Source organism: Sminthopsis crassicaudata, chromosome 5 (assembly GCF_048593235.1).
Source record: "Sminthopsis crassicaudata isolate SCR6 chromosome 5, ASM4859323v1, whole genome shotgun sequence".
NCBI lineage: Eukaryota > Metazoa > Chordata > Mammalia > Dasyuromorphia > Dasyuridae > Sminthopsis > Sminthopsis crassicaudata.
The window spans coordinates 135,524,246-135,542,564 of record NC_133621.1 but is presented as its reverse complement, the minus strand read 5'-3'; the positions used below and the strand labels follow the sequence as shown (position 1 = coordinate 135,542,564).

Genomic DNA, 18,319 nt, shown 5'->3' with positions numbered 1-18,319 from the left:
TTTTTTAATGGAAGAGTTGGGGAATAGAGATCATAATTGGCAATAATGATACAAAAAAGAGGAGGATATTGGGATGTTTCGATAACTATACAGGAAAGGATTGAGAAAAATTCAGAGAATAAAACAGGTGGAAAGAAGAGTTTTTGACAATGACATGGAATTTATTGTTGCATAAAAGCAAGTATAAGAAGTGAATACTTGTAATTTAATATATAATCATCTTTTTTTCTGTTCTATATATGTTGAGATATTCTTTCTTGTTGTTTAAAGATCAATATAAAAATTAATATATATGAATATTTACAAAAATATGATTGCCTAGATTAACAAATGAAAAAATAAAATACTTAAATAGTCCCATTTCAGAAAAAAGAAATTGAACAGAATAAAAATTAATTAATTAAAAATAAACTTTTAAAAGGAGTAGGAATTAGGGCAGTCAGGTAATACAAAGGGTAAAGCACCAGTCCTGCAATACAAGTCACTTAATCCTGATTGCCTCAAAAAATAAAATAAAATAAAAGGATTAAGGCTTGTGAGGGAAGGCATATAAAACATGAACTTGAAAAGTCATAGATATCAAGAGCTGAGTGGAATATCTGGCAATAGCAATGAATGCAGAGGCATAATGTGTATTTAAAATAATGACTAACATTTATATAGGAGGTTTTTTTTTTTTTTTGCAAAGATACAAATAGTATCTCATTTTAACCTTAAAACAACCTTGATGAAAAAGGTTCTGAAGGGGTCATGATAAGATTTAAAGTCAAATGGGAGAAACTTTGTACTGCATTGAATTCAAGGTCACCAAGCAGAGATCTGAGTAGTGATAACTAGAATAGACAGATGTAGGGAGGAGGAAAACAATTAGAAGATATAAAAGGTAGTATGATACTTATAAAGTCAAAAGAAAGGTAATTTCAAGCTGGGATTATTTCATTCTTTTTAACTGGTATCCTGAAGCATTTAGTATAGTATCTATCACATAGTAGGTTCTTAATAAATACTTGTTGATTGATTGATAACAGTAACACCTTGCTTCATTCCAAACTAGAATGAATGCTATTTGTCTACATGATTAATCCTTACTATGTAGATGCTTGAAAAGCTAACCTCTAAATGAATGGTCATTATTTTAATCTACAAAGACATGAACAATATATTTAAAAGACAGTTACACAGCATTTGCTATGTAATTACTGTCTTGAGTTGTCCTGCAGGCTAGCTGGCAATTGGGTAATAAGTTCCTCTCCTTGAAACACACTATAATAAAATTATAGTTTTGGTGCATTAAAACAACTTGATTTTCAAAGCACAATCTACTACATAATTATTATTATTTTGTGACAAGTACTTCATTATTCCTCAAAATGGACTCTAGGAAATGGTACGGTAGTTCTACATGCAATTAGGAAATCTACAATGTAGTAACAAATACTGGGAGATATTTATAATCTGAAAGCTAACAATGGCTGTTTTGTGAATGCAGTGTGAAGAAGCAAGAATGTGAAAATTACTGTGTTAAAATACAGAATTGCCGATGGGTAACAAAAAGTTCATTATTCTTTCCTAGAAATAAATTCAATTTACTGAAAGAAATAACAAGAAAAAGAGTGGCCAAAGGAAGTCTACATAAATTGAAGCTTAAAAAAAAAATCCTATTGAGGGATGTTTGCTATCTCATATAAGAACAATAGATACTCTATAAAATGGCTTCAACTTTTATATAATTGAGAATTTTTCCTCTAGAAGTTTGTTTTGTCATCATTAGATTCTATTGTATAATTTGATATGCATCCTAATTTTTTTAGTAGAATACCTTGCTATAACTGAATATCTATTTTTTTTAGTTCTGAATCCAACATGTAATTTGCAAAGTTCCTCTGAAAGTCAAGCTTTAATTCATTTGAGAAACAATGTACCTAATCAAAAATGTACATATCAATATTTCTATAATTATAAAAAAATTAATCAGTCACAAATATGGGAAAAAAATTATTTACAAACCAATAGGCTAACTGTACAGCCAATCTTTTTGCCATCCACTTCTCCTATTTTCATGCAGTCCCTAAAAGAAAACACAATAGTCAGAAGTCTCAAATACAAATACAGTTTGCTTCATGAAACAAATGCCAACTAAGATTATACAATCACAGCAGATAGGAGTGCAATTAAGCATTCAGCCACTGGAAGAAAGATTATATTATATAGCATGCTGAGATTGTATATGACCCAGTCAGGTGTGCATGAGTTTCATATCAAAACTTTGCACAAGGATTATGTCTCCAGGTTAAAAAAGAATAAATTTATTTGGGAAATAGAGAATTAAAGGGAATTATATAAATATAATAGAGATATATCATTATATAAAATGGAGATTAAAAAACTTTATTTCAATTTAATCATCTTAATAGGAATAAATGCTTTAAAAAACAAATATACAACTAAAGAAAGAGGGACATGTTTAATTGATCCCATTATTTAGAAAGGAGAGAAAACAACATAATATTCTTTTCATTAAATAACAAGACTGGTCCCAATCATTTTAATTCTTCACTCTATGAAGAATCAGGAATATGCTTGATTAGTAGATTTTCAGAAAGGAATTCTCATATCCTAGGACTTGCCCAGAACTGGACAATAATAATTTCCCAATGGCTTGGTTTTGAGCCAGTTATCTAAGTTTGAAAAGTCTTTTGAACTGATTATTCAAGTATAATCTTTATTCTATTCTAACCATCAGATGCCCTAACCCTGCTCCAAGATTTCTGAAAAGTATTGTGCAGGAGCTCACCTGTAGTCTAATAACCTCTCCATTAGACGGGTTACAGTGGCGATCAATGATACGCCACTCTCCCTCCATGTTTCCCGTTCAATTTTCTTCAGTAGACTGGAAAAGAAAAGAACCCAGGACAATTTCAACATTTATTTTTATCAGTCACCATGACAACCATTTTACTTCATCAGTACCTTAAATACCTTAGCAACCACTGCAACATTTCACAAGTACCACAATTTGCAAACAATGTCTTACCTAGGATATGGACCAAATAGTGGAATTCTAATCCAGGAAGCATTGACAAAGCAAATTGATTTTCAGATTATCCAAGTCATCAAGTCAAAAAACATGCATAAGATTTTTCAAAACACACAGACATCTCACAGCTCAAAGATATTTCCAAGTGCCCCTTAGACTGTTAGAAGCTTGCATCTTGGAAAAATCAAAGGACACGATACAAATGGAAAACAGGAGTAGCTCCAAGTTTCTTTTCAGTAGGATATTGTTTTATTCACATAAAAATGTTTTCCTACCTCTCAGTAGAATGCATCTTCATCCAGGCAATTTTACTGCAATGCAACTGCTACAGGAAAATCCTTGTACAGACGGTATGACGTTTTGCGTTTTTTCCTTTCACTTAACATTTGCCCACTCAATACATATTGTACTATCTGTGCACTCACTCAACAGTTTCATTCATTTAGTCATTAATCACAGAGGATTTTCTATGTAGGTTGTTAAAGCAGATTGATGACAAGTACTGAACCACATCTCTCCTCCTACATTTTCCCCTTATTTTTAAGCACCTTGGAGTGGAGGCACTAAATAAACGTAAAATAACAACAATCATAATAATTAGGAGCTGTGTTTTGTTTTGTTTTGTTTTTCTGTTCCCAACCCACAAAAAAATTCAACAAGATCAGTGAATTTCTTTAGCTCTCTCAAACTGAACTTTTTCCTAGAGAAAAAAGTGAACAGCCTATGTCTACTAGTACAGGGAAGCTTTCCCCCTCCCAAAATAATAAGGAAGATTATTTGACTTCAAAACCCTCTGCAATTCATCTTTTCTTTTTTTTTTTTCTCTATTTCACCAGAAATAATATGGAAGAAACATTAATCATGGGAGAAAACTAAGCAGATGACTTGAGTGATGTTATTTTTTAAAAGAATCAATTAAAAATCTAAAATTTTAAAAGAATAATGAAGTCTTATTTCTGGATCCTAGATTGTGGTTATGCTCACTCCCAAGTTCTTTTTTTTAATTATTATTTTTATTTCTTGGAATTTACCATTCCTTTGCTCAGTCGGCTGGACTTATTATCTAGGTTGTTTTTCTTTCTGTATCCAATCACATATGTTTTGTTAGTTCATCCTGTGCTTGTTCTCTTAATGATGTTAGACTAAGTGAGGGAAAAGTAGCATATGGAAGGATGGAAGGGATACAAGCAATGGATTTTAGCCTGATAAATCATACGGAGGGGGGGGTTCTCTTGGATTTGTTGCTTGTTTGTTTATTTTGGTATTTCTGGTGTTTCAAAATTTTAAATGTACAGTATTCTCTTTCAGAAACCTCTGAACAGCACCTTGTTCACGTTGAAATGCCAAAACAGTATTGAACCATGTACTAATTCAGGAACTGCCTGCCAAATCAATTTGGGAAGATGTAACAGCTCTGTGAAATGACTGCCATGCACAACCACACACTTGATGGCTTCAAAAACAAAGAATTCAAGTCAAAGTAATGAGTTCTAAAAATACATGAAAGCTTCTGTTTTAGAGATATGAATTTCATTACTCTTCACAGCTCTCTGGTGCAGCAAGTAGGGAGGTTAGGTAACATACCCTGGCCCCAAAAAGTGAGAAACTTGGTAGAACACATTTTCATAATTAACTCAAGATTCAGTGTTGGAGTTCAGATAAGGATCTGAGTCTCTATATTACAGGATTATAGATCTTAGCTGGAAGAGACCTTATTGAACATCTGGCTTAACTTCCTCATTTTACAGATGAGGAAACTGAAGCCTGGAGAAATTAAATAATTGGCCCTAAGTTATAGAGAAATTAAGTGGCAATGCTGGGAATGAAATTCAGGTCCTGTAATTCTAAAGTTGTATTCTAGCTATGGGGAGGTTCACTTATAATCACCTCTTTTATAGAAAGTAGGTTGTAAAGGGAGGATTTTTAAGTTGAGAGAGGAGAAATTGATCATTCTCAGCTTACTCTTAAGAATTGTATGATATCTATTTCATATTAGATTATAATACTACTAACAGATATACTGTACACATTGGGATCCACTTTATAATACCTAGAAGTTTTGGAAGACAAAGAAAAATATCTCAATTATAGACTAACTCATCATACACATGTCTTAGGTGCTATGTCATAAGATATGGAGAGGGTTATACTGTCTATGTCTATGTGACTTTTTTGTGCCTATATGTGCCTAAGTGTTTTTTAAATTTAGAAAAAAATAACTATTCTACTTTCTCTAATATTTTATGACATTTTTGTCACTGAGAACTAGAACTGTCTGGTAATTTCTAAAGTAATATTTTTTTTACTTGTGTTTGATGGTAGGAGCTTTTATCACAAGGCGCAAAAACAGGAAAATTACATTCAAAATAGTTGAGTGACATTGGAAATTTAGTCCTTTTAGCATGATATGTCTTCAATAGAAAGCATATCTTAGGAAAAATATTACTTGGAAGACATGGAGAAATTTAGGCTGCTACTTTTGGAAAGTAGTATAGCTCTGCTAAAAAATGTTTTCATTATCTCTGAAACAATCACACAAACTTATAAAAAACTTTCTATTTATTATTCATTACAACAATTACTAGGTTATTGCAATCTGGGTGAATACTTAAATAAAACATATTCAGCAAAGCAAGAAATACATATTAAACTGAAAGACCCTAGTAAAAGAGTGCAATTGCTATTTTGGTTATGGTTATTTGGTTTGTTCTGGAAGAACTCTTAGGTATATCTAAAAGAGATAGAGCCTCACATTAAATCGTTAGCTCCTATACAATTCTTTTTTTTTTTTTTTTCTTTTTTTTCCCTTGAGGCTGGGGTTAAGTGACTTGCCCAGGGTCACACAGCTAGGAAGTGTTAAGTGTCTGAGACTAGACTTGAACTCCGGGCCTCCTGAATTTAGGGCTGATGCTCTATCCACTGCGCCACCTAGCTGCCCCCAGCTCCTATACAATTCTGAATAAACTTTGGTTCAGAACATCAAAAGCACTCCAATTACATTTAGCATTTAAAAAATATATTAAACAGAAGATGGAAATCCAGTGTAGCAAAATGGAAAGCAAATTGGAATAGGGCAAAGTCTTGACAAGCAGTGGCTTGGGCAAATTGCATAACCTTGATGGTGTAGATTTGAGCAATTATGTTTGGAATGGCACTATGGTTCTAAAATTATGTCCCTGAGATATTGCATGGATCAGTGAAGAAATGAATCCATGGATGTATTACGCACACACATATATATACACACATGTATGAGTGTTCATGTATATGTGTTTGTGTTTACATAAATATCGTTAAACTCTTGAGAAGAAAGGCATATCAATGCTGGAATGATATTCTTTTAAGCACATCAATTCTTCTTCACCAATTCTTTGATGAATTTAATCTGTCACTTTAAAAAGCAAAGTATCTTGCTAGGCAGTTTCTGACTCCCCCTCCACCCACCTCCAGCTCCAACTTTATATGCAGGGAATACTGAGTTACTTATAGCTTTTCTACTTTTCAATGAATATCAACCAATACATAAGGAAGCATGAATTAAAAAGACCAACTGGGGATCTGCACCCTGACTTCATGTATTTTCTAAACTCTTAATTTATGTGATGACTCACTGTGATTATACCATTTCATTATGGTTGCTCTTGCCAAAGGAACATTTCCTGAAATTCAGTTTGGGTTTCTCATTTTCCTGACCACAGGTACAAATGACATTTAATCATTGCTTAAGTGTTGGTTTGTCTCCCATGCTAATTATAAAAGCATGAAAGCAGAATATTGTTGTCACCTTTCTGAAACTATGCTAAAAAGGCATGACAAGGATAAAAATGTCAACATAACATACCAGGTACCTTAAAAGAGTCACAAATGCAGAGGGCTTAATATTTTAATTACTGACTTTTCCCCTAATGCCAGGGATCATCCTCTATTTCAAAGTCATATTTATGCATAAGCCATCCAAATTAGATGTTATCAGGATTTTTACATAAAAGAAATCAGAAGCATCTAAGTATTTAATCTTAAAAATTCATTGCAAAAAATGAGTCACAAATCTCTAAAGAATCATTTCATTGAAAGCTTTCTCATTTTTGTTCTCTTTTCAAGTCACAAATGAAGAGATGTTGTAGAAAACAATTTATTACATTAGAGAAGGTTTTAATCAGAATTCTTGCTAAAATCTTGTCAGAGAAAGACAGATACCCTGCATACTAGGATGAATGAGTACTTGCTACATTATTAATAAAAGTTTGAGTTTAATTATGGCATTAATCACATGAGCATGGTGCTGTGCAGAATGTTGCACAAAGAACTTATTTTATCATTCCCCAAGGCAATTCATTTAGTCCCCACTTTTTTTGTTTCAGTTTAACTTTCCTTAATGTTCCAATAACAATTATTACAGATGCAAACTGAGTTTTGATCTGCTTTGTCACTTACAATATTATTTAATAGATCCTATCCTTGTTCCAAACTAAGGATCACAAGTAAATTTTTTTTTTTAATTTGTGAGGCAAGGGATTTTGTATTTGGCTTTTAACAATTTAGAGGCAAATATTAGTATATTTCTTTAACTACAAAACCTATAATTGCATTATTTTGCACTTCTGAAAACAGTGTCAAATTTTATAATCAACAAATGAGGGAACTCCTTCCTTCACACAAACCTAAAAAGTAGACATGTAAGCAAGCATATCTGGGCTTTTAAAGCACATCTCTAGAAAAAAATTGAGGAATTAAAAAATCAGCCTGAAATTCTCAAAGAATTAAATCATATATCTACTTTCAAATGCAGACTACTTCCAACACGACAGAAGATCAATTGATAATTCTATATCTGTGACTAGAAACTAATTCTACTTATGTGAACAACCTCAAAGTTCCTTTAGAGGCTCTGCAGAGCAGGTCCATCATTCCTTTCTAACCTTCATATAAAACAGAGTTTCGACCAAATCAAAATGTGCTTATGAAATTCTAATCTGAAAATCTTCCCAAGCAATTCATAACCACTGAACAATCGGTTACAATGAGATATTTATAGAATGGAATCAACAAGTGTTTCATTTTTAAGGAGAGGTGGAAATCATGCTAATTCCATAGAAGCTAACCAACTCTTACACCTTGCTTTGATGGATAAGCATCATACACTCACTTAATGATTCCCCATATTTCCTCTCTCCCTGTCATCTCCACTCAAAGTCATCACCACATTTCTTGATTTTTGAAAAGAGAATTTTGTTATGTAACACATGCAACCTGTCCCAATCACAGATGAAAATAAAGAGACAGTCTGATCACCAACATAATAAGAGCCATTTGCCTGAATTAGGCAATTATCTTTTATTTCACACTTCAAAAAGACAAAGCACTCCTGGGAGACCAAGCTGTTACTGTAGTTCTCGTCCACAGTGAGGCTGAGTCACCTATATTTTGCACCAACACCAATGAATGAAACAAAGATGAGACACATTTATTACTCACATGCTGTTGAAGAGCTCACGGTAAGTTTCATCACCTTTGCCTTCTGACATCAAGCTATCCAATTTGTCAATCAGTTTGGCCTCCACCTGAAACAGAGCCAAATATTAGCGGTTCTCTGACTCTCTCTTTCTTCTCTTTCACAAATAGAATTTCTAGACAAACTGAAAGACATGCATTTTTGCAAAGGCAACAGCCATATAAAATGCTCTCATTTCAGGAAAAAAAAATATAAATTTAATGATAGGTCACATTACTTGCTGTGTGTTCAACAGCAACGGTCCCCTTGGAATTTTTTTAGGGCTAATTTAAATGGAGCAACGTGACTTCAAACTACTGGCTGAGTAGCATTTGCTGCTGCTAAGGCAGCTATCTATTTATGGATTCAAACAAAAAAGCCAGTAGCCCAGCTCCACTGCCTGAATTCTCATTGAGGGGCTGCAATGAATAGCAAGTCATAACCCATTTTTTTAAAAAAAGTGACCCCTGCATCAAAACAAAAATTTCAAGTAAACCATTAGGATTACTTTCTTAATAGTTTGGGACTTATGCATTTTAAAAAGTTTTATTTGTGTCTTTTTTCCCCCCTTTTTTATAACAATCATTTCTGAATAAACACTGTTTTCTCACTCTGGAAATGGACCTTAATTCAGACTACCTCTGTGATGTATATCACAATTGATTCTCTTTGACAACCTGCTCTCCTCCCCCAACTTTCTCTACTGAGAGGAAAAAGGAAAATTCTAATCTTTGCTCTTCAGCACTAATACTGATTTTTACAGTTATTTAAAATTCAGTTTTCTTCTAGTGTTCTTTCCATTTACACTACATTCCAGAAAGTATTTAAAGGCTTAAAATGTGTTTTGAAATATTATATAATTTTATTCTCACAATAAATCCTGCAAGGTAGATGTTATTACAGATGAGGAAACTGATATATCTAATATGTTTCTGTGGATGGATTTGAATTCAGGTCTTCTTGACTCTAAGTCAGTGGTCTCTTCTCTGCACTATACCTAGCTGCCACCTACTTATTTTATGCATCTGGGATAAGTATGAACTAGTTCATACACATTTTCCCATGCTTCTCTGACTTCCTTATAGTGTACCATGAGAAATGGCAAATATTCCAATATGTCCATATGCCATCATTTATTCCACTATTCCCCAAATGATGGGTACCCATTTTGTTTCCTGTTCTTTACTACCATAAGTGTTGCTATGACTATTTTTGTATAAATTAGAACCTTCTATTTTTGACTTAACCTTACTGGGGACATAGGGGTATGTACCCTTTATAAGGTTAAGTTCAAAACCTGATCTACCTTTGGATAAAGGGAAGAGATAAAACAATTTCAAATCAACATTAAAGGGATATAAAGAAGTACTGTTTCTGGGAATGTTGGTAAAATGAAACACTACCACCACCTTGTATTTTCAAGTCCTATTTATGAGGAAAAGAAATCTGTACAGATGTACAATATAGTAAACGGGAAAGAAAATTAATTATACTTCCCTAGAGCAGAAGACACTCTACTGTCAAATACCTGACCTTATTATATAGGATAAAAATCCCACAATTTCTCCTTTAAAGTGAAATTTAACTAACAAAAAGTTTCCTTTCTGCAATATAATTTTCTAGTTGGGCTTCATTCATGTGTGACTTTTGAAAGTGCTATCTGGACAAGTTACTTAACCCATAAGAGGCTCAGTTTCCTTGTAAGAAAAATGGGGCCAATAATACAAGCATAATTTACCTCCCTTCATATAATAGTTGCAAAGAATTTTAAAATCTAAATGCATAATAGCAATGTGAATTTTTACAATTTTTAATGAGTGTATGAAATGATTATTAATAACCAATAACAAATTTTTATTTTGAAGGATAGTACCAATAATGAGATTGCATTGACACTCCTCATCTTGCTCAGACTTCATTCAACCCCGTAAGGAAGTTAATCTAAGGTGGGAAAAGTCTCCAGTGTTCTTCTGGGATTTGGATGGGTTAAATATTTTTTGAATTGATAGCCTAGGAGCAGTCTAGTATGGAGATACTTTCCCAATCCAAGAGATTCTCAGCCCTTCATTTTATCATCTCCCTCCAATCATATTAACTAATTAGACTTGATTGCTGTTTCATGTACTACCTCCTGTTTTGAAAGATATTTTATATCCTTCTGTGAATCCATGATTGTTTTTGGTCTGAGAGAGAAGGCCAAATGACTACCTTTTTTATTAATAACCTGCTGACCTTATTAACAAAATGATTAAATTCCTCAGAAACTCTCTCAAACCTTTCTAAATGTCGCATGGTGAGGATGAGGATGATGACAAAACCTGGAAAAATGCTCTGACTTCTGATGTTTTAGAATGCTTCTTTCAGTGAAATACTTTGAAACTTTTGACCCAATGCCTGAAATTAATTCTAACACTTCTGTAATGGTTCATTTGCAACAAAACAGAGAAAAGGAATAAATTGAAGAATTCGCTCAAAGTAAGGCAAAAAAGTGCTCTGGAGTAGTAAAAGCAGCTGAACACAGTTTCTTCATTATGAAAAAAGCTGCCCTTTTAAGTTTGGAAACTGAATCATTAAGATTTAAGTTAGTGAACAATCATACTACTAGCTACTGCATTGAATTTCTTTCCCCCTTCAAATGAATCCATCATACAATGTGTGAAGTGAAATAACCTGAACCATTTTACAAATATGACATCCAGAGTTTAGAAGATTTAGGCGATCTCAAAAACCATTAACTCTAGATTCTCCCAATTGGCACCCATCTCTGACCAAGCAAAGATACTGCTAGCCTTAAGATACAGACTTACACATTTATAGAAAGCTGGAGCTAAGAGACACTTTATAGATTAACTAGAACACTCAATTCATTTTTATTAGGAAGGAAACTGAGTTCCTTCCAATAAGCTAAAGCAATTCATTCAAGGCCATATGGCTAATTAATCAATTAACACTTTTTAAGTGCCTCTTATACACCTGGAATTGTGCAAAGCACTGAGGATATAAAAAGAGACAAAAGACAGTCCCTGCCCTCAAAGAGCTTACAATCCAATGGGCAATCCAACACACAAATATATATAATATTTTTAAATATATTAAAACATATAAACAAATATATAAAAATCAAATTTTAGATAGTATAGATAATCACTAAAAAGTAATTAACAGAGGAGATACACTTTAATTAAGGGGATTGGGAAAAGACTTCCTGTAGGAATTAACATTCTAGTTGGAACTTAAAGAAAGGTTGGGGGTCAGTAGTCAGAATAGAGGAGGAAGGACATTGTAAGCATTGGGAACAAGAGAGAATGCCCAGAGGCAAAAGATGTTGTATCTTGTTCATGGAACAGCTAAGACACCAGTGTCACTGAATTAAAGAGTATGTTTTGGAAAGTTAAGATATAAAAACACCAAAAAAGTAGGAAGGGCTTTCAATGGTGTACAGAGAATTTTATATCTGCTCCTTGAAGTAGAATGAAGCCAGTAGAGTTTGCTGAATAGATTGTGTTTTAGGAAAATCATTTTAATGGTTGAATGGAAGGTGCACTGGAGTGGAGGGAAACTAGAGGCAGGTAGACTCATCAGCAGGCTATTTAAATAATTCAGAAAGCATTTATGAAGTCCTGCATTAGGATAGTGGCAGTATTAGGGAAGGGGGGATATTTAAGAGATGCTACAAAGATGAAATAACAAGCTTTGACAACAAATTGGTTGTGGCAGGATGAGATAGAAGGACCTCAGTAATAATTTAATACAACTCTTTCATTTTACAGATGAGGATACTGAAATCCAGAAAGGTTGAGCCATCCAAGGTACAGCTAATTATTGGCAGTTACAAGACTAAAAGGAATTTCTTTAGATTTTTTAGCCAGTGTTTTTCTTCCCTTCTTCTCACATATCAATACAGAATTGGGAATCAGGTCTCTTGATCTTTCATTAAGTCAAGTGTTCTTTTCACCAAAATATAATTAATTCAATTTAACTGGTCAAATATTTATTAAGTTTCTGTTTTATGCCAGCCATGGTGCTAGGCACTGGGGATATGGAAATAAGAATGGATTGCAGCTGTTTAAGAGTTTATTAAAAAAAAATTGTTGATCTCTAAAATGCATTTCACTGAACGTTTCCATCTGTATGGAGAGAAGTTTGTGCTTACCTGTTTAAAGTTGCCACTACGCCTTTGCTCCCAGTCCATCATATCATGGAAAATAGGAATCATTACATTCCGTAGGTCTGGCTGAGGTATCAAGGTTACTTCTAAGAAAGGGCCAATCAGTGCAGGAATGAAATGAAGCTTGTGTTCTCCTGAATAAAACAAAGAAATCAAAATTTGACAGGGATTCAGAAAACACAGAGTATGAAATAAATACCAAAAGACATCACTGTCTTCAATTATGGGTCTATCTCCCATCAGAAAAGAGAAGTTTTTGGAAATTTTGTTTAAGAGTGAATTTCTACAAAGTGAATCTCATTTCTCATGAAACTCCTTTTTAAATGAGTGGGTTTTTTTTCCCCTTTAGGAAAACATTCTGGCTCAAAGATAGTGGTTCTTGAATAGTATGATTTGAACTATATTGAACTTATGCATGTATGTGTGTACAAGTGTCTAAACTTTCTCATAGTATGTCAGTAAAGATTCCTCATAGCAAGAAATTATATACTGTGCCAAGTGCAATTCTTTTTAAGTTGGGAACCACTGCTCTACAATATAATAAAATTATTAAATATGAATACCTGAGATGTTTTCAATCAATAAGCTGTTTAATTAAGTACTTACTATATATAGTCACTATACATAGCGTGCTGAGTATACAAATAAACCAACAAAACAAGGGCTACTTGCAAAGATAAGCTTGCAAAGATAAATCAACAGGCTTTGACAACAAATTGGTTATGGCAAGATGAGATAGAAGGACCTCAGTAATAATTTAATACAACTCTTTCATTTTAGAGATAAGGATACTAAAATCCAGAGAGGTTAAGCCACCTTAACACATGATAAACTTACACATTTTTTTTCACAGATGAAGAAACTGAGGCACAGAGGAATTATGTGACTTGCTCAGAGTAAAACATGTCTGAGGAAGGATTTGAACTCAGATCTTCCTGACTCCAACTTCAGCACTATATCTACTATGCCTCTATTCAAGTATGGCTTGTTAGGATAAGTGAAATATCTAGTACTGTTGCAAGCTGCTAGTTAACCCAGATATTTCAAAAAATAAGGAATTTTTGAGACTATAACATAAGAGAATTGGTAACTGGAAAAACAAGAATACTTGAGGTGTGGGGAGAAGAGATGGAATATAAAGCTCATAGTTATCTTCAGGTGTTTGAATGGGTATGTTATGGAAGAAGGATTATTCTTCTTGGTCCCAGAGAGCAGAACCAATAGCAATGGAATTCTAGGAAGAAATATAGACTTGACATAAGGGAAAAACAAATTTGATCAAACTTATAAACATAAACAATTTATATATATTTATATAAATCAGGACAGATTTCCTCAAATATGGTGGATTTCTCTTCATGTGAGGTATTCAAGTGCTGGATAGATTCTCATCAAGATATGGATTGGCTTTGTACTCTGACATTGTTCCCAATTCTGAGACTGTTCTTTGATAAAATAGAATTGACTTTAATTTTATTTCAATTCTTCAAGGTTTAAAGTAAATACTTACATAACCAATACAGATTACAATCCATCTGTAGCTTTGTAAATACATTTTGAGATATTTTATGGCCAAAAAAATTATCATCCCAAAGCCAATCTAGTGATAAACTTCTTCAAATTTAGCTAGCTGATCTTTTAAACAATAAGCATGGACTCCAGGCCTGATTCAGGATTAGGATCTCCAGAATGACTAAAGTATAAGACTCTATTACCAGATTGGAAATGTCTTTGAAGAGTCATCATGGTCAAATCACTGATGAGTTAAAGCAAAAGTCTTGGTAAACTCCAAGTAAGAAGAAAGAAAAGAAGACATGGAATCTTCTGATAGCAGCTCCAATCCTATTTAAATAAGTATTTAAATGGTCTATCCTTTCAAAAAAAAAAAAGGGGGGGATAGGCAAATGTAGACATTAAGTTCCTTTTTTAGAGAAGTTTAACTGATTCAAAATAGTTGACATAATAGAAAATACAAAGACTAGAAATTTCCCAAGAAAATAAAAATGTAATTTCTTGCCTCTTACAGAAATATGGAAGTCAAGGGCAACACCAAGTTTGAATACAAAATGTAAATTAATTTCCAAAAAACTGGAGAGTAGGAGTCTGGAAGACTGAGCAGCATCACATCATAAAAACATTCTAAATAGAAAATAATGGGGCAGCAGAAAAAATGAAATCCAGAAACCAGGTCATTAAAGTGCTTTTGTAGGGGAAAAAAAATGAATTGGAGACAACAAAGAGATGCTAAATGGAACATGCCATTTTATAGCAATATACTGTCCTTGATGACAGACTCCTTTTGGAAAATTCTGAAGTACTTTGGATGATCCAAAGGTATGTATTTCCACAAAAACTCATCTTTTTAACACCAATATTAAGTCAAATATGCAATATAATTACAAACCATGAAGTAATTGTGTGTGAATTGTGTATACATAAAAAAATTTATATGTATAAATTAATTCCTAGATACATACACATAAAATGTTTTTGTATGTATATACATACACAAATATGTATGTATGTATGTATGTAGCCCAAGGGAAAATGGGAGTAATGATTCAAGTTGACTATAAAAGATTATCAATAATAACTGGTGTGATAAAGTGATGTAAAAGTTGAATGGAGACTCAAATGACTCATAAAGAAGATGTATAGTACAGAAAAAATGACAGAAAACTAAAGTCCAGCTATATGATATCAAGCATATCCAGAGTATCAAGCAAATAACCAGAGGAAAACTTTCAGCACATTGGATAGCTCATCTGTAGAAAAACATGAACAAGAAATACAAAAGTATGAGGCGTGGAGAAGTGGTAACCTGTATAAATTGCTCACACGGATGAAAATCACAGAGCAATCACTATTTTTATTAGTAGGAATTTCCACTTTGAGGGACTTCTTTAAGTGAAAAATAGCCCAAATTATGTATAGTGTCAATATGGACCAAAAAGTTCTTTTGAGTCCTTCTAAATTTTACAACATTCATTTGTCAATATCCAAGAAAACAAAATAAAGTGTGTCTTACAGTGTTAAGATTAAACTGTAGAGCTTTCTAATAACAAATAAATAGAGGTCATTTCAATTTATCAAAAGCAGAGGCAATAAATCAGGGCTCCAAGAAACCTCAAAATTCCACAAGGGCCCTAGTAAAGTAGGATATCCATGAAAAGCCTAATACATGAACTAGATCAAATAGTGAAGGAACAGATTGTTTCAAGTAAAAAAAAAAAAAAGTATCTATATTGATAGCTACATTTAATTAAAGCCTATTGTGGGGACTGCACTATGATATGATCCTGAAGAAAGAAACAAAATATCACCTACCCTCAAGAAGGTTTTATTCTACTGAGTTTGATCTGATTTTCTAATATATTTTAGATTAATTGAAATTGCTTGGGTTGCCTTATCTTTTTAAAGAATATATATATATTTAATCATACTGTATTCTTTTCCAAACACAGCCTTTTCTGGCATAGACTAAAACAAATAACAAAAAACTTTAATTCAAACTTAACTGAGCAATCAATGAAACTGAACAAAAAAGGGGGGTTGTTTTGTTTTTCCCCCCCTTTTCAATGTTCCTTTTAAGCTTCCATCTTGTGTGTTAGATTTTGGATCCAAAGCCATATTGTCCACAATCATTTGCCAATTTCAGAGTTAAATGCATGCACATTAATTATAGTTCCTTTTATTTTGCTGCTTAAGGTAGCATAAAGCACAGGATGCCCAAAAAAACAAAATATGTGAGAAAGTTACACTGTAAAACAGCAGCTCTCTACACATGCATAGGTACATTTCTTTTTTACCTTAGAAGGGTTTTCAAAGTAAAGCTAATATGCAAAAAAGTATTCTTTTACTATTATTTGGTCATCTCATGTCCCTAGTTGGGGTTTTCTTGGCAAAGATAAGGGCTTGATTTGCCATTTCCTTCTCTAGCTCATTTTATAGATGAGGGACTGAGGCAAACTGAGTGAAGTGATTTACTTGTCCAGAGTCACAGATGTGGAAATATCTGAGGCTGGGTTTGAACTCAGAAAGATGAGACTTTTCTGACTCCAGGACCAACACACTATCCACTCCTCCACCTAGCTTCCCCAAGTTTATCCTTAAAAAGGAAGAAAATAATCAAGAATGAGGGATGAGAGAATAGAGGGAAGTGGAAAGTTAATGTTTTCATGGCATGAAACTACATCTCCCAACAACTACTTTACTGGATAGGAGTGTCATTTTCAATGTCAAGGGAGCACACAGGGACATAAGTAGGTAAATGGATATGGTATCAAGTATTATACACAAACCCATCTAAATAATTGTCATCATAATAATAGTTCATATTGAGATGGGACATTAAAGTTTTCCAAATATTTTCTTCACCATGATCTATATTAGCACAGTATAAAGAGCACTGAGTTTGGGAAATCAGAGGACTTGTGTTCAAATTTATCTCTTCCACTCATTTTGTGACCTTGGACAAATCAATTTATTCACCTGGGCCTGGAAAAATTCATTTATGGATTTACATGAACTGCTGCTGAGTGAAATGAACATTGTAAACAGTGAGATTGTGTGATGATCAATTGTGATGCACTTGGCTTTTTTCAACATTGAATTGCTTTAAGCAATTTTAATAGACTTTTGATGGAAAGTGCCATCTACATTCAGAGAGAGAACTATAAAGATAGAATATGAATCAAAGCAAAGCATTTTCACCTTTTTTTTGTTTTTCCTTGTTTGCTTGGCTTTTAATTTTTTCCTTTTTATCTGATTTTTCTTGTACAACGTAATACATATGGAAATATATTTAGAAGAATTGCAAAAGCTTAATCTATATCAGATTGCTTGATATCTTGTGGAGGGGGTGAGGGGAAGAAAGGAAGAAAAAAATTTAACACAAGGTGTTGCAAAGAAGAATGCTGAAAACTATCTTTGCATCTTTGGAAAAATAAAACACTACTTAAAAATTCATTTGTAGAATTGAGGGGTTTGGAGTAAATGGCTCATATTTATGATCCTACAAAGCAGTAGTTCCAAAATGATGTGATTGATGAATTCCTTGAGGGTTCATGATTATGGTTCAAAGAGTTTATACTAAAAACTCTTCAATGGTATCTTAAGCAGTAAATAACTGCCAAGTTATGAGGACTTGCTAGATAATTTAATTGTTCAGAAGGTCCCATGTGCAACTCTTCATGACCCCACTTGGGGTTTTCTTAATAAAGATATTGGTATGGTTTGCCATTTCTTTCTTCAATTCATTTAACAGATGAGGACATTGAGGCAAACAGGGGCAAGTGACTTGCTCAGGCTCACATAGCTAATAAGCATCTGGAGACCAGATCTGAATTCCAAAAGATAAGCCTTCCTTCATCTCCAGTGCTCTTTGCACTATTATCACCTCACTGGCCTTGATTTTATATAGTTTTCATAATTATAGGTAATATGTTATATCTTATATATTATAACTATATGATATAAGTGTTAATGAGAAGGTTTTGTGGGAAATGCCATTGTAATGTAAATATTTAATAAATAAATCTATAAGAATATTAGGAATCGTGTATTAAATTATTCTGGGAGCTCACACCACAATTTGTTGTTGTTTAAAGGGTCAGGGGACTAA

General features: G+C 33.2%; 1 protein-coding gene across 3 annotated transcripts in view; it reads right to left on the bottom strand.

Annotated features, from left to right (window-relative positions):
- The window catches only part of DOCK4 (dedicator of cytokinesis 4), a 498,642-nt gene that overhangs the window by 54,846 nt on the left and 425,477 nt on the right, over nucleotides 1-18,319 (bottom strand). For 2 of the 3 annotated variants that reach the window (XM_074268282.1, XM_074268284.1), the window contains exons 31-35: nucleotides 12,682-12,830; nucleotides 8,513-8,598; nucleotides 3,035-3,061; nucleotides 2,795-2,890; nucleotides 2,008-2,068 (exon numbers count right to left, since the gene is read on the bottom strand). In XM_074268282.1, the coding sequence (XP_074124383.1) occupies nucleotides 2,008-2,068; nucleotides 2,795-2,890; nucleotides 3,035-3,061; nucleotides 8,513-8,598; nucleotides 12,682-12,830 (419 nt within the window). The remainder of the gene's footprint in view (nucleotides 1-2,007; nucleotides 2,069-2,794; nucleotides 2,891-3,034; nucleotides 3,062-8,512; nucleotides 8,599-12,681; nucleotides 12,831-18,319) is intronic. The other variant, XM_074268283.1, reaches the window with a different exon arrangement.